The 18181-nt window shown below is 40.9% G+C and overlaps 1 protein-coding gene across 1 annotated transcript in view; it reads left to right on the plus strand.

Moving 5' to 3' along the window:
* The window catches only part of SIM2 (SIM bHLH transcription factor 2), a 147047-nt gene extending 128962 nt beyond the window's left edge, over window positions 1-18085 (plus strand). Inside the window, exons 11-12 of the mRNA XM_025212052.1 lie at window positions 1466-1874; window positions 13771-18085. Coding sequence (XP_025067837.1) covers window positions 1466-1874; window positions 13771-14501 — 1140 coding nt within the window. The 3' untranslated portion in view covers window positions 14502-18085. The remainder of the gene's footprint in view (window positions 1-1465; window positions 1875-13770) is intronic.
* Window positions 18086-18181: the final 96 nt, after the last annotated feature.

The raw sequence follows: 18181 nt of genomic DNA on the forward strand, positions 1-18181 counted from the left end.
AAATGTTACAGTAGAGGCTTGATTTTTTTGTATGTGGTTTGTTTTTTATCTATAATTTATTAAAATAATATCTTCTGAAAGATTTTGTGTGTGTGGCCCTTGACAGCTCACCAAAACTCATTAAGTGACCCTTCAGCTGAAATAATTGCCCACCCCTGAAATAGGTGTTTTCCTTATACAGCAGCAATTAGATCTAGCACATGCATTTCATTTCTTACAGTGAGTGCTAATCAGACACTTGGACTTAAAGAAAAAGAGTATTATGGTATACAGCTGACAGAGAATAGATCTAGACTTGTCATTCCAAAGCTTCCCATGTTAACAAACAAATCTTTTTAATAAAGCAAATCAATAATACTCTGAAGCTTCGCTTATCCAAGGATTCCTGTTCTTCAATACAGGCTTATATCCTGTGATGCTAACTACATTCAGAGAGTTATGGACTATCTGAACTTTGACTATGCAAACTTATTGGTTATCTTCTTACAGTAGGATGTGCTCTATTATTTTTCTATTACATCAAAACCGTTTTTACAACCTTTTATTCAGTAACATAATGATATTGTATTATATTTACACAGCACATTCTGTAGGTGCTAAAAGAACATAGATCTACTTCTGAAATGGAGCCATCTCTTATGTGTAGTACATAAATCATTTTACAAAGTGCAGCAAGTTACCAGTGGGTACCTCTACACTTACAGTTACCCCGATGCAATAAATTCTGGCGCAGTTCACGCTGGAGTCGGCTGCTCCTGGGCACTATGTTTACATGTGCGCCTGGGATTGCAGCAATTCGAGCTAGGAGCAGTTCCAGGCTGGCAGAGAGCCTGGGGGGTTCAGCTCCAGGTTCCAGGTGGTGGATGGGCAGTGGAGGGGCTGGCTGGGCATGAGGGTCCTACAATGTGGGGCTAGCTAGCAGGCAGTCACTGTCTACATGTGTGTTGCAGTGGCATAAATTACTTTGCCATAGGATAGCATGTGTCCCAGACACTACTATCCTATGGCAGAGTTGATTAATTTACTGTGTCCTAATTTGGGCACATGTGTAGATGGTGACACTTCACTGTGGAGCCAAATAGTCAACTCCAGAGTAAATCGCACATGTAGATGCACCCAATGAGTAGCATTCTTTGCCTCTCTTCCCAAACTGCTTCTAATTAAAAACAGAGGGAAGAACTTCAGATAGGCACAATGCAGTTATCCAAATTAAATGTCTTACTGTGCACTTAGGCTTGTCTTCACAATGAACAAAGCTGTGTTTCTGACTTATTTATAATTAAAGCATGATTTAAAACCCAATAAAACAGTGAGGACACGGTACTTTACTTTTACTGTGAAATAAACGTGCTAATGTAAGCCCAATGCCATCACTTTATTATTAATGAGGTCACAGACTCCTGTCTGCTATGCTGATACATTTCAAGGTTAACCATTAAAGCCTTTTCTTATTTTTATTTTTCAGCCATACAGCTCATTCCAAACTGAGAAACTGGAATGTGGCCAGGCTGGAAGCTGGAGATCCAGCCCCACAGCAAATATTACCACGATTCAAGAACAAAATATGCATTCAGAAAACAGTGAACTTTTATATACCCCTTCTTATGGTTTGCCTTTCTCTTACCATTATGGACACTTTCCTGTAGATTCTCATGTCTTCAGTAGCAAAAAGCAAATGCTGCCACCTAAATTTGGGCAGTCTCAAGGATCACCTTGTGAAGTAGCTCGTTTTTTCTTGAGTACATTGCAGTCAAGTGGAGAGTGCCAGTGGCATTACACCAACTCTTTAGTACCTGCCAGCCAGTCACCATCTAAACATCTTCCTGATCAACCTATGAATGTTGTACGTCATAATCTTGCACAAAGTTATGAAGGTGAGTGCTGTCTTAAAAAAAACAAAACAAAACCTTATACAGTATTAGGAAGAGTTAATTAATGGTTTTTAAAAGATGAAATACAAGTTTGGTAAGCACAGAGGAAATAAAAGGATTTAACATTTTATTCACCAAAGGCTTCCTTAAAAAGCAGCGTCTGAGAAATAGTAATTTATGCTGTTGCATTTTTGTTTGCAAAGTCAGTCAATATAATTACTCAGGTGAGTTGTACCTCTAAACAAAGATAGATGCAGGTATTCAGATCACCTACAGTTCAACTGTGGAAACTGAAATAGATCATAAGCACTGCCATTCAGTGAGGTAGACACAGGTCCATCTTGCCCAATATCCTGTGTCCCACAGTGGCAGAGTGGATGCTGAAAGGGAGAGTGAACAGGATATGACCTGCATTTATCCCTTATTCCTCTCCCACTTACAGGCTGCAGCACTTAATGGCCTGGGGCCCATAATTCCCATGCTCAATAGCTACCGATGCACTTTTCCTCCTTTTCTGAATCTGGCTAAACTGCCAGCTTCCACAACATCTTGTGACAATGAGTTCCACCATGTGAGAAAGAACTTTCTTTTGATATTTTTTAACTTGCTGCCTACTAGTTCCATTTTACAACCCCTAGTTCTTGTACTGTGAGAGAGAGCAAATAGTAAGTCCCTATTTACTGTTTCTTCACCACCTAGTATTTTGTAAACCCTTATCATGCCCTCAAGCGTTTCTTTTCTAAACTGAATAGGCTTAGTCTCTTTAGTCTCTCCTCATATGGCAGTCCCTCCATACCACTAATCATCCTTATTGCCCTCCTCTGTGCCTTCTGTATCTTTTTTATCATCATTATTATTGTTTCTACCAATATTCCAGGAACCAGGAGTTAGACTCACTGGCCCGTACCTCCCTGGGTCCCCTCTAGAGTCCTTTTAAAAATCTTGGGGCATCTATACACATGCTCCAGGGTGGGAGTGGGGAGGTGTTTAAGCCACTCTAATTAAAGCGGCTGCAGAGTCGCATGTATTCAGTGTCCCTGCACTTCAAAATGGCAGTAGAGGTGCTTTAACTAAAGCTTGTTCAAGGAGCTTTAGTTAAAGTACCCTTGCTGCCATGTTGAAATGTGGGGATACTGAAAATATATGATGCAGAGGCTGCTGGAACACACTAATTAACACACTCCAGAATCGATTAGCACACATCAGAGCAGAGGTCTATCACATATATAGATGCCCTTGGAGTCTTACTGCCAGCTCTCCAGCCCTTTGGTACTGAGGTCCTTTTCAGTGCTATGTTGCATACTACAGTTAGGAGCTCTGCAGTTTTCAATCTGAGTTTCAGGACCCTAGGGTGAATGCCATCAGGTCCTGGTGATGTGCTACTGTTTAGTTTATCAGTTTCTCTATGACCTCATCTATTGAAACCTCAGTTTGGGTCAGCTCCAGACTTGTCCCTAGGGAGAAGTGGATCTGGGGAGGGAATCTCCCTAACGTCTTCTACACTGAAAACAGATGCAAAGAACACATTTAGCTTCTCAGCAATAGCTCTGTCATCCTTTAGTGCTCCTTTTACACCCTGATCATCCAAAGGTCTAAATGACCTGGTCTTTGGCTTCTAATGTACTTAAAGAAATTTTGTTACGTTTGATTTGCCAGAGTTTGTGCTCTTTTTAATTTTCTTCATTAGGGAATACAGGCATGCTTCATGCTCAAACAAACCGGAAGCCCTTTTTTTTTAATGTAGCTATTTTGAATGCATCTGCCTGATTATTTTTACAATTACTGAAATCATGAAGGTTTTATAGAACTAGGTTCAGTGGATGGTTTTCATGGATACTAATATTCTTCTGGCAATATTTTAGTGATCTGCACTGAAGGGAGCTGCAGCCTCTGCACACAGACAGGGGGAGGTTCAGATATTTAGAAGGAAACTCTGGGCATATTGACCTCAGATGGATGGGCCCAGGGACAGATTCAGGATTTCCAAAAGAGGGGTGCAGGAGCAGAAATCTGCACTGCAGGTATGGGTGCAGCCCCTGCTCCCACCCTCCTCTGCCCCACCACTGTGATCAGACTTTTTTTAAGTCTGTAAAGTAGATGAAAATCCCTTTTCCCTTCCCCTTCCAAGGCATGCCTGCCCCCTTCTTCTTCCCCCTCCCCCTCCCCTCTTGCACTACTGCTTTGTCCACTCCTTGGGAGCAGGGAAGCTCCAGAGCCAGCTGGCTGAGCAGGGCCTCTGCAGGACAAATCAGGACAGTTGGTGGTTGACTTGGGGAAAAAAACAGAGCTCTTCAATGAGTTCTTCACTTCAGTATTTCTATGTACCGACCAAGCCAATTCCCCCACCTCGATCATTGACAGATGCCCACATGGCACCAGTCTGCCTACGGTTAGTTCTGAAATAGTTAAGGAGCTCCTGGAGGAGCTGGATGGGTACAAGTCAGCAGGCCCGGATGACCTCCACCCATGGCTGCTGAAAGAATTGGCCAGTGTCATAGCTGAGCCGCTGGCACAGCTGTTCGAGCACTCGTGGTGCTCCGGCCAGGTCCCTGAGGACTGGAGAAGGGCCAATGCGGTGCCCATTTTCAAGAAAGGGAGAAGGGATGAGCTGGGTAACTTTAGACCAGTCAGTCTTACCTTTATTCCTGGGAAAATGCTAGAGAAAATGACCAGAGAACACATTTGTGCAGGCCCAGCAGGGGAAACGATGCTGAGGGGAAACCAGCACGGGTTTGTCACAGGTAAATCCTGCCTGACAAAACTTGTAGCCTTCTATGACCAGGTCACACACTGCCTGGACACGGGAGCTGAGGCTGATGTCATCTTCCTGGACTTTAGGAAGGCCTTCAACACAGTTTTGCACCCTGTCCTCATTGGGAAGCTAGCAGACTGCGGAGTGGATGCCTACACAGTCAGGTGGGTGACCAACTGGCTTAGGGACCGCACCCAGAGAATGGTGGTGGATGGTTCCTTCTCAGCCTGGAAGGAGGTGGGCAGTGGGGTCCCGCAGGTTTTGGTCTTCGGACCAGTATTATTCAATATCTTCATCAGCGATTTGGACGAGGGCATGGAGAGCACCCTCTCTAAGTTCGCTGATGATACCAAGTTGTGGGGCAAAGTTAGTACACCAGAGGGCAGGGAGCAGATTCAGGCTGACCTGGACAGGTTGGATCAATGGGCAGAGAGAAATAGGATGCAATTTAATAAAGATAAATGTAAGGTACTCCACCTGGGAAGGAGGAACCCCCAGCACACCTATAGGTTGCAGAGAGGGATCTTGGAGTCATAGCTGACTCCAAGATGAACATGAGTCGGCAGTGTAACGAGGCCATCAACAAGGCCAATCGCACCTTGTCGTGCATTAGCAGGTGCATGACTAATAGAACAAAGGAGGTGATGCTCCCCCTCTATGCGGCACTGGTCAGGCCGCAGTTGGAGTACTGTGTCCAGTTTTGGGTGCCACACTTCAAGAGGAATGCAGAGAATCTGGAGTGGGTCCAGAGGAGAGCCACTTGCATGATTAGTGGCCTTCATGATAGATCCTACAGGGGGAGGTTGAGAGAGCTGAATCTCTTCAGCCTTCACAAGAGACGGCTGAGGGGAGATCTTGTGGCCACCTATAAATTTATTAGGGGAGGTCAATGGGGAATAGGGGAAGTGCTGTTTACTAAGGCGCCACAGGGAGTGACTAGGAATAACGGGTGTAAACTAGTTGAGAGTGGATTTAGGTTAGATATTAGGAAGAAATTTTTCACAGTGCGGGTGGCCAGGATCTGGATTGGGCTTCCAAGAGAGGTGGTGCTATCACCTAGCTTGGAGGTCTTCAAGAGGAGGCTAGTCACCTGGCTGGGGTCATCTGGCCTCGGTCCTCTTTCCTGCCAGGGGCAGGGGGTTGGACACGATGATCCACTGTGGTCCCTTCTGACTCTACAGTCTATGAATCCATGAGCTGAGCTTAGCTGGGGAGAGACCGGGGCAACAGTGGCAGGAAAATACTACTATGTCTGGATCAGGCACAGGGAACCTCATGTGCATCCCTGCTGCTATTGTCCCTGTCCCCGGCTGAGTCCAGCCCCCATGCAGTAGACAGGAATGGCTGTAGTGCTTCCCCACCCCAGGAACAATGGGGAAGTTCAGGCGGGGAAGTGGGGGGGAAGGTTGGAGAGGGTCCATGCCTTTGAGCAGGAAAGAGAAAGGGAGGGAGGATTTTCATATGCTTTAGGGACTTAAAAGTCCCCAAGGTTCATGTGTTACACTCCAGTCCAAAAGGGGGATGCAGCTGCACCACTACACCTGCTGTGGATCCACTCTTGGACGGGCCATAAGTAACAATGGAGAGAGAGAGGGGAAGGGAAGATAGGTCAAAAGCTTTCCAGATTTCAACAACACTACAGGCATTTTATTTACTTAGGGACTCCACGGCCTGCAACACCTTTTCCTGAAGAGGGTGTTTTCAACTATTGGAAGACTGAGCTTATTGAGCCCAACAAATTGGTTTTCAGACAGCATCTGGGGCCTACATCTCTCTCCCACTGAGGCTAGGGTCATCTCTGGTGAGGACATGTCTGTGCCCTTCATAAAATGAACCACCCCCCCATTTGTCTGTGTTCCAGAGGCTTGACACTTTTTCAGTAGACTACAGTGGGGAAAAGGAACCAACAATACTGCAGGCTTACTTTTTTGCTTAGTTCAATTTAAATGCATTTTTAAGCATGTAGACACCCCTCAAGTGTGCCAGATTAATCTTGTCAGTTTTGTGGACTTGGACAAGAAGATAAGAACATCCTATCTGGACTCATATGGAAAGGAGTGTCTAATTTTAGTAGAAAACTAAGAGTCCACATTAATTTATGAATGAAATCTGGATATTTGAAGAATGAACTCAGACTTACGAATGGAATTTCATGCAGAGGTAAGGGAAGCTAAAAAATCTTCAAGTGCTTTGAGTAACCACATATGATAAACACTCTCTTAGATGACAAAAATAGTTTATTCTAAGACAGCAGAAAACAGCTGAGGTTTCAATACCTGAAGGAGTACTGAAGTCAGCATGAAAATAGAATCAGCAGTTTGAGAAAAAATATTCATTCTTTGCTGGAAAAAGTGCAACCATGGACATTTCTGTAATCTGTGAACAGAACCTGGCCACCAAATTTGACTGACCAAAAGGGATGGTCATACTGATAATGAACAGGACCACATTTGGCTGAAGATCCTTTGACAGTAATAACATTATTTTACAGAGTTGTCTTGACTTACCAGAAGTCTTCATGTACAGTATTTCTCTGGTTCCCAAATAGATTATTTTTCTTAAGACAGAGAATGTGAGCTCTCTCCCATGAAGAAAAGCAAGTTGGTAACCAATCCCTAACTTTGAAAAGTGACTTAGGAAAATTAAATCAATGTGAGAATTTTCTAGAAGAATTTCACAACTTAAGAAGACAGTGGGAAACACATCCCTGTAAGCTCAGATTTGCTCAAAGATCACTGCTGTGGCTCTCTCAGAGTTTATGCGAGTTAAGAGCAAGGGGCTTCAGAAAACAATTTGGATTTACCTCTTACAGAGGCTGCTGCATCTCTGGATGATTTGCAAAGATTTCAGTAGAATATGAATACAGTATCTGATCTTGTCCATGTTATCAATTTTTAGTTTTTCCCAGGAATTCTTTGACCAGCAGAAAGCCCAATAGCTTTAGAGTAAAGAGAGGGTCTGCTAAAGCATTATCTCCAGTTCAAAGCCAAAGCCAAATGTGACATCTGGCAACAGGCTTGGAATCCAGTACCGTTGCAGCAAAACATATCACAGTAATAGAGATGTCTGCCAAAAAGGCTGTGGACCAGATACACATTTTTATGTGTGGATACTACTTTGTTTTGGAGAGCTCTGAGGCTTTAAGGTCATCATTCTAACAAGTTCGATGTTCTAGAAAAGCATGTAGCTATTAAACTGCCTGCATATGAGATGTCACCTCAGAATTCTGTCTTTGGACCTTTTTAACTTTCCTGCTGACCTGCTTGCTAGGAAAGAAATCTTCATGGATGATGATTTCTTCCTTTGCCAGTGATGCTGAGTTCGTAATACAGGATATGTATAGAACTAATGGGATCAGAAAATTCATCTTTAATCTGATTGTATTAATTTGTCCCCCAACTACATTTGGTCCCATCATTCATGTTGAAATTGAGGAAGCTCTGAACATTTTGTAAAAGCTACAAACCTTGAAACGGACCCACATCTCTTCTATCTGGTGAAGAATAACTGTGCACAATACTAATGGACAATATGTCACTTTCAGAGCAGCCCATCTTCACAGTCCTTAACAAGATAGACAAAAAAGCCATACAGTCTTTAAGATCTTTCCAACCGCTTGTGGGACAGGTAATGACAAAAATAGTGAACATCAAGAAACAACATGCAACAGCCCAGCACCTGTCTGCCTCACTTGCAACTTTTGTCCTTGTTCCTCAGCTCTCAATTCCTTGACTTCTGACAGCTGCTCACAGCCTTGTCTCCTGACTTCAGTTCTTCGTTTCACATCTGCTGCTGCATACCAGCCCTACCTACACTTCATATTTATGACCTAGCTCTAACCACTAGAGAAGACTGCCCACATCCTGGTTCAGATCAAACTACAGCATGGTTACTGCTCTAGCAGTGCTAAGATGGCCACCTTATGGCTATTAACATCATTAACTGTTGGGCTTCCCTGAACCTTGGACACAGTGGACAAGGCTGCCCTAACGCGTTTAAGTGATGCAACTGGTCTAGATGACCAAAGTACTACAGTGGCTCCAATCATTCATCTCTAGCAGATCTCTGAAAGTAGTTACTGCTCATTCCTTCTGAAGGCTCTCACATGGGGTCCTGCAGGGTCCATAGTTTTCCTACTTCTCTTCAATATTTACATAAACTGCTGAAAGACAGTGAGCTGCTGTGGTCATAGCTGCAGACAGTATGCCAAGAAGACCTATGTGATTCTTAACTGAGGTGATTACTGTCTAAAATATTGGAATTCACATAGGAAGTCAGCTCTTGGATAAAGAGGAGCTGGCTCAAGCTGAAGCTAGACAAAATCAAGTTGGGGGAAAGGAGAATTTTTTTAAGAACGGACCAAGCTGTTGTCTTCAGGCATATAGTTCCCATTCAGCACAGTGGTGTGAAGCCTCAAGGTTCTGCTTGACTGTGCACTAAGCTTGGATAATTATGTAGGGTCAGTTTCCAAAAATACCTGCTTTCATGCCCAGCATACAAGGAAAATTCATCTTTTCATATTGGATGAGGAGCTGGCCACAATAAATTGGGTAGTTGTCACCTCCAGTTGCAGCATTATTGTAACTCAGCGCATCTGAAACTGAATACAAAGAGCAAACACAAGCTCTAGTTAGGACAGAAAGCAACTCCAGGACAGGGGTGTCAAACTCATCTGGCCCCTGCTGCTTTGGAATCCACGCTACAGATGGTGCTTGCTCCAGCTGGTCTGGGATGTGGGCTGCATATGGTGCCTGAACCAGTTGGCTGGGGATCCATTCTGCATGTGGCACCACCCACAACTGCTCTTCCGCAGATACCATGTTCAGCGCGTGTCCCAGACTGGCCAGAGCAGGTGCCACATGTGGCACTTGTCCCAGATGGGTGGGGAGGGTGTAGCACCACATGCAATGTGTGTCCTGGGCCACATGCTGCATGTGAGTCCACTCCAGACCTAGGGGCAGCACCAGGGGCCAGAAAGGGGGGTTTGTAGGCTGTATTCAGCCTGTGAGCAATATCTTTGACACCACTGGCTTAGACCATTTTTAGCACATTGGGCATTTTGCTCAGAGTTTCTCCACTGGCTCCCAGTCAGATACTCTTGCCAATTTATGGCATGGGTCCTTATTTTTAAAGCAATTAATGGAATATGTCCTAGCTTTATTAAGGACTGAATTTTGATCTATGAACTACTATGACAGCTTTACTTTTCTGAGACAATGTAGATCACAAAGCCCAGGATTCAAGCATGGGACAAATCATTCTCTTTTTTCTTGGCTTTCCTGAGGGTGCAGGAGCCATAATGCGGACTTATGCTCTTCCATAGGGTGGAGCAGCCCCAGGCTGGCAGGCTGACCCCCTCAATGTGCTGCTGGCTAAACATGCTGTGGTTCCAGGCAAATGTCTAAACGCTGTACACGGGAAGCAGTAAACTCTGACATGAACTGTGCTGGAGTTTATTGCATCTCACTAATATCATGTGTAGATGTACCCAAAAACAACCAGCTCCAGTCATGAGTGGAGGGCTAATTAAAACACGGATCCTTTTGGGGGTTGAGGGAGGTATCTGGAGAACATACACATACCAAGCAGTGCTGGGCTGTGGGATCACCATGGCTTGAAACCCTGTTGAATCTGCTGGGGCCCAGCCCAATGAATTATATGGTAAATCATGAGCCTTTTGGCTTTGGATTAATATGCATATACTACACACACACACACATGTGTGTGTGTGTGTGTGTGTGTGTGTGTGTACAAAAGTGCTGCTTAGAAGTGTGTTTATGGAGTACCTGTGCTAAAACTTGAAGCAGTTTAAAAAAAGGTAAAAATGAATCAATTCTGGATTAACTAAATTACTAGAAACATGTTTATTGTAAAGAAAACACTTATTTGAAAAAAGTGTTTTCAGATTTGCTTCACACTTCCATGTGCTCAGGGAAAGTAGAGTCTGACTGTAAGGGGACAGGGGGAAGAAGCTGTAGGGGGAAGACGTTGGTGGACATAGAGGCAAAGGGGCCACCTGACCCCATAGATTATTTTCTTGGCTGTAGCAGTGGGAGTAGGACAAATTCGGGACAAACCTCCAATAATTATATTCTATACCTGGAAAATTGTAATAAATGTATACATTTTCCATATATAGAATCTAATTACTGGAGCACAGTCTTATATTCAGAGTCATTTATATTCAAGTAAATTCAGTACTAAAATCAGCAACCACCACAGGAAAACATTTGAAACTTGGAAGTTAGGTAAGAATTTTAAAATAACCCAAATCCAATTTGCAGAAGTTGCTACTGCACTTTGAGACCCAAGTCACACTGACCTTCAGTACAATTAACGCTTGAAAATTATGTGAAAATGGAGGTTTAAGTTGCCACTGGGCAAAATTTGGAAAGTACTTTTCATTCAATGTTTAATATAGAATTTACAAACTAGTGCTGATCTTGGCATCAAAAACGCAGACATAAGAATGCTAACAATTAAAAATTATGTTTTATACACTTGATAACTTTGAATAATTTTTATCCAGGTAGGGTAGGACTAAACATGCAGCTTTTCTCATTATTTGTAAAAACACCAAAAGAGAGGCACCATCAGCCAAACAAAAAGCAACACAACTATCTATGGTTGGCTGATGAATCTTTAATCATCAGACATATTAGATCTTAAGGGAACTACCAATGCAAACATTTTTGAACTTCAGAGAAGGACTGAAGTCTCAATTTCAAATACCTTTAGAGATCTAGAATGCAGATCTGATTTTTGTAACTCTTCTTTAATATCCTGATTTCTAACCCTTTGTTTTTGAACTTTCTTTTTTTTGACTTGTCAGACTATCTCAAAAGCATAGGCATAATATATCCTAAGTAAGTTGCATTCCAATTATTCTGAGTATATATTGTTAATATGTAGTCTATAGAACCAGAGAAAATTAGGGCTGGGAGGTCATCTAGTCCAACCTTGTGCATGAGACAGGATCATCCCTAGCAAAATCCATGGTCTGACATATTAGCAAAACTTCACAGTCAACCTCCACAAGACATAACACCATACCCTACCACAGATAAAGCAGGGGGAGCATAGTCACCAACATCTTGCTGCTGCTAAGGTTGTTAAAATATGGTGAAGAGATCAAAGGAAGAGGGCCATGCCCCCTGCTACAGAGGCAGGCAAGCACCTCCCCCCACCATCTATACCAATTTGATCATGAGGTAAATTCCCTCCTGACCCCAAATGTAGCAATTAGTCTGCCCTGAGCAGAGGAGCAGGATCCTCTAGCCAGGAACCTCTGGGTTTAAGTTCCAGTAGGAGCATGGGCACACCCCAGTCAATAACTCCAGTCTTGGCTATAGCCAACACCCAGTGCTTCTGAGGAAGGTGAACCCCCTTTCACAAACGTGTAGCAGCAGATATGGAAAAAAATTCCTTCCTGGCCCCTTATGGCAATCAGCAATACCTAGAAGCAGGGAAATACCTATGGCATAACATAGGCATAGCTACTCTTAGACCAGGGGGGGGCAATTATTTCAGGTGGAGGGCTGCTTACTGAGTTTTGGCAAGGCATCGAGGGCCACATGACAGGCAGCCAGGGGTAGATAAAAATTAACTTTCTAAATTTTTTAGGGGCCCTGCAGGCTGGATAGAATCGCCTGGCAGGCCACATTTTGCCCACTCTTGTCTTAGACCATCCCTGACCAATTCTTATCCAATTTCTTTTTGAGCATTTCCTGGGATGGAGAGGCCACAACTTCCTTAGGCAGTCTATTCTACTGCCTGACTTTTAAAACAGTGAAGAAATGTTTCCTGATATCCAGTCTAAACCTACTTTGCTGTAACTTCAAGCCATTGGTCCACATCCTACTCTCTGCAGCAAGAGATAAAAGGTGTTTTCCCTCTTCTTTATGTTGCCCTTCAGATATTTGAAGACTGCTGTCATGTCCCCCTTAAGCACATTTTCTGCAAGCTGAGTGTGTCAACTTCCTTCAGTCTCCTCATATGTCTTGCCTCCCAAACCTTGTGTCATTTTTGTTGCCCACCACTGGACCCTCTGTAACTTCTCCATGTCCTTTTTAAAACTGCACACAGTCCTCTAGATGAGGCCTAGCTAGTGCTGAGTAAAGAGGCACTATCACCTCCACTATCTTGCACCTAATGCTTCTATTGATGCATCCCAAAACCTTTCGTGCAACTTCATCACACTGCGGACTCATACTGAGTTTGGTATCTACCAAGACTCCCAGATTCATCGCAGTGCTGCCATCCAGTCAGGTGTCACCCATTTTGTATTTGTTTTCAATTATCTTCCCAAGGTGCAGCCCTTTGCAGTTGTCAACACTGAACTTCATGAACTCCTGTTATCTCCAGCCCAGCCTAGTTATCATAGAAGCACACAATCATAGAAAAATAGTGTTGGAAGAAACCTCAGGAGATCATGTAGTCCAGCCTGCTCAAAGCAGGATCATCTGTACTCAAACAATCCTATACAAGGATCTTATAATAGCTACGTAGCTATCAGAACTGCAGAAACAACTACAAAATGTGTGTCTTTGAATTAAAAAGGCATAAGACCAGATCCATTCTTATAAAAGACTAAGTAATTTTTTTCCATAATGGCAGTAAGAATAAAGTTCTACTTGACTCTAAGGTATAATAAAAATGTAATTGTTACTTTCAGGTTAATCTGTGAATTTTTGACAAAGAGGTATCAAACATATAAAGTGTTTTTGATAATAAATCAAGAATAAAAGTAGCATTAGCACTAATTTTCCAAATGTTTAAATCTCTGATAACTTCCTGATTTGACAATGTTAAGAAACAAACCTACAGCAACAGTTAAATGAACAGTAACCCCATCTAATAATGCAATCAAAATGTTTTTATGATTGAAAAACTACAATGTAGAGCAAGCGAAGCTTAGTGGCAGCAGCATTTCTGCCACATGTTTCTGATTTTTCAGTATGGTTTTAAAAAGGTGCAGTCCATAACTACTAAAGCCAGTGAAGTTCTTTCCACTGACTTTGTGGGATTTGGACTGGGTCCAACCTGATTGGAGATTAATGTTCACTTATAAAAAGTGACAGTGTCTAATAAAACTAATATACAAGCTCCATTTGTCAGTAAATATGTTCTCTCTCTTCCTCACCAAAGTGCCCCTACCAAACAGGAGATATAGCCAGAATGCTACGCCTGACACCTTTACAAGCTGCGCAACATCTATGCCAAACAGCAGATACAAAGAAGAGGTTTATGACTCCAGCATCATGAAACCCAGCAAAATGGAAAACAGAGTACATCCACATCACCATCATCTCATTAAAGAAGAAAACAAGTTTCCTTTCAGCAGAGACCTCCAAGAAAAAATGATTGCTAATGAAAGTTCTTTTTCAAACTCCGTAACTAACTCCTTGTTACCAAAATCAGAATGTTTCCAGTCTAAGGCTATTGGACAATTAAACCATCTCCTGCCAATGCCATCAGTATATGAACAAACAAGGAGAATTTGCATGAAAGAACCAAAATATGGGCATATTAGCCACCATGCTACAAATCTGGATGAACTGGATGATGATGACAGAATGGCAGTAAAGCTTGATCATGACTCTGAAAATGAACATATGATGGATATGAGGCCTACTGGACAGGTTCCATTTGTACTTCTGAACTATCATCATGTTTTAGCCAAACATGGTACCTTTCAGGCCTCATCATGTACAGCTACAGGACATGTAGCAGAAAATTATGGATACAGTTCTGAAGAGGTAAATACATTTATTTACAAAACCCAAAGCCCATCATCAGCTTCTTCTCCAGAAACCCACAAGGAAACAGCACTCCCGCATTATATTGGAACTTCTGTAATAATAGCCAATGGAAGGTGACAATAATAGAAATGTTTTTCTTAATTGAAAGCAAACCAAACTGCAATGATTTCCAAAAAGCATGGGAAAACATGGTTCCATTTACTGAGACAGAAGAAGGTCAATGAAGGACAAACTCATGTGTTCTTGGCAAGCCATGTGTAACAGTACCTTTAAGGTCAAAAAAATACATCCAGCTTCAGTGCTTTGTTATTACAGATGAATCTCTGGTGTAGACTCTGCCAGTGAAAAGCCATGTAACAGATCATATTTTTGTTATTTTACAGTGTGCAGCAAAATTCAAGGACAGGAATTATATGCAGAGATTTATACAACTTTCTTTTCTTTTACAAAAATAAGACTCCAAAATATATTCAAGATTTTTACTATTATGATCAACTTTAGTTTAAAAAAAAATCTGAAAAATATTGTGTAAAACAGGTCAACTTTCCATCCATGCTTTAAACAGCCTGACAAATGATTTTTTTTTAAAAAGGGCACTTAATCTTGAATATCAATGACAATTGTATGAACTACACACAAATCACAATCTTGAAAATGGCTATTTTGTTACTTTGTCTAAAACAAAGTTAGATAGGTGTAGCTTTATTATATATTTTAACATGGATGGAGTCAAGAATTCACAGCTTATTGCTATGACCGTATCCTTCAACAGAGGGATGATAAAATGTCAAAACCAAGAGAGAGAGATATGTATTAAGAAGTTTTTGGTCCTGTCATGGCACAACAGGAAATCACACTGCAGGGATTAAAGATTAGTCGCAATAAAAACTGTGATAAGAAATAACTTCTTCAAAGTGTGTTCCACTGACTGTACTGGGAGAAGACTCTTCACTCTTTCAAACAAACTAGTCAAAAAACTGTCCTGATCCCAGCACCAGAAATTGCTTCCAAATTGTCAAGGAAATAGTGAAACTTCTGAAGCTTTATTCAAAACATGCTGACAGTCGATGGAAGTTTGAAACGGTTCAGGTTTTTTTAACATAGGATTTTCTCAATGTTGAATCCAATTGCTGATGCAAAGGCAAGGTTCAGGTTTGACTAATTCTTGTCTTTTTTGATGGACAGTTTAGGTGCAAGATGACACTGCAGAAAGCAAAGCTGCTTCCATTTGTAGCTTGAGCTCAACATTTTGTACAGCTCTTATACCTAGTTATAATACACAGTTTCCAGCATTTAAGATTATGGGACCATCCCATGCCATTAAGTTTTATTCAGCATTTTCAGTGGAATAGGAAGTGTTTCTTTTTTTTCCCTCTCTCTACAGTGTACACACTAGGAAATAAGGAGACACGTATTTGCACTTATCTTTTACAGGTAAATGACCCATTGTGATTTCTTAGTCACTTCCCCAAATATTTTAGTGCTTGCTAAAATAACAAATGACTCCCTAGAATAATGTATGTAAACACAAATAGTTACAAACCTTGGAATCAAAGGGTATTTTATATGAAGGCTAGTGTAGATCCAAGTCAGCAATATTTAGTTCTATTTCTTAGCCCCATTCAGGCTAGCTATATTACATTATAAAAGCTTTTTATCTATTCAAGTTAAATTTAAATGTCATCAGACTCATGGTCTGTATGAACATGTCTAAAGAAATTACTTACATGGCTTGTGCAATATTGAAAAATACTTTGTCATGGATTGCACCTTGTCAAAGACAAATGTGTTAAAAGATGTAATAAATAGATACATTTCTTAATAAAGCATTTCCTGTATTTTATACACGGCAACAGAATTAAGTCACCTTCTTAAGTCTATATGAATATTTATTATTATAAAAAGTAAACAGAAATGCTTTAAAATATGGTTACAAACAATTTGCAGCATTTTTACTGCCTTCCTATTAAAAGGTTCACAACTCTGAGGACCTTATTTTGAAACTGAGCTGATGCACTGCACTTGCAAGTTCTCAGTTAAGTGATTTTTTTCATTCACTTAAAGTGCTTTTCCCCTATCCCATATAGGTTCATGATAATGCTCAAGAAAAGTATTCACCAGTAGCTACTAGATTTTAATGCCTTTAATGAAAATATTCAGTGCAAGTGCAATCTGTAAGTCTCTAAAGCTAGAGCAGAGTCAGGTTTAATAGTATTTTACAAGTGAATTTTATTATCATGCTTAACTTAAATATTGTGATTAATAGATACAAGTCTGAGTATAACAGCTTTGTTCGCATTACCTGACCTTCCAAATTAGTATCACTAATGTTTGTATCAAGTTTAGTTACTAAAAGAGGATAATTATTCCAAGACTTGTGTGTTAATTTTGTAAAATTGAAAACATGCCCCACAGGAAGATAACTGATATTGTCTGCATCATTAAAAAGAAACCTGATGCACAAGTCTTGCATACTACACTTTGCTATATACCTCATTAGCAGTATATGCTGCACACAGACTCAGTCTGGTGTATTTTTTTGAGTGGGTCTCATTAGAAAAACATGACTTGAGGAATGCACAAGTTTGGCTTGAGCAAAAAATATGTCACCCATATCTTTCAGTGAAATACCACAAAATATTTCCCAATGTCTACCTTGTTATTCACACTTTCAGGCTTCATTCAATGAATATGAATAATGGAGGTGTTCCATCATTCTCCCACAGATGTTTTATAGTACATGAAATTCAGATACGTAGAGATTTCCAGTTAGGAAATAAAGAATCAATTATACATTCACATATGATAATGTGGATTAGTTTTCAGAATATGTATTTGTGATTAAAAAACCAAATGTGAAACATTTCCCTTACCCACCCAAGAAAAAAAATGGTGATTGCATATTCACATCTGGAATGTGAATGGAGAATTCTGTACAGAACAAGTTCAGACATATTCTTGTAGACAGTTAAACTACAGATGTTGAAAGCATGCGCACAGTAGTAATTTTTTAATATCAGGAAAAGTTATTCCGTGTAAGTGAACTGTGAACTGGAATGTACGAGGAGAAATAACCTTTCATGTCTTTTCTGTGCCCTGCTCATCTAAGCCAGAGGTACCTTTACCATAAAACTGCAGATTTTTACACCAAGCCTTATTGGGGTTTCTGGCACAGCAAGGGAACTGTAAGGAGATATAACATGTTTTAATGAAGAGAGAAACTGGAAACTTTATTCACTTACTAGCATTTAAGTGGCAAGTGAATTCAAATTCTTTATTGAATATGATCTTGTAATTTCCAAATTAAGCACAAAAATATTCACAACAGATTAGTTGTTTGAAAATATACCACACAGGTAAATCCAAGATTTTTTTATGAAAGAGTGGAATACCAGCCAGAGTGCTAGTACTTGTTTGACATGCATAAAACATGACAGTAACTCTATTTCTCAAGAATAAACAGCAGATGTCCACCTTCTTCCCCCTCCCCTCCCCCCCAGAAAATTAGATTTTCCTTTCTTATATGATACACAAATAAACTATGTTGGGCAAACATATGTGGAAAAACAAGTAAAACACAAACAGCCTATTAATGCTCAGAATTATATATGTATTCCCTGAAAATGTAAAGCATTTTTGCTTATTTATTATGTAAAACAAAAAACCTGTTAAGATGTTAATAAAATACAGTAGCCAAAGGAGCACTATTTGACTGTTTTTAATACAAAAACAAGGCATCTTTAGGAGGTTAACAGATAGACATACAGTATGAAATTTTCTGAAAAATTATTTTGATT

Source organism: Alligator sinensis, unplaced genomic scaffold, assembly GCF_000455745.1.
Source record: "Alligator sinensis unplaced genomic scaffold, ASM45574v1 scaffold69_1, whole genome shotgun sequence".
Lineage (NCBI taxonomy): Eukaryota > Metazoa > Chordata > Crocodylia > Alligatoridae > Alligator > Alligator sinensis.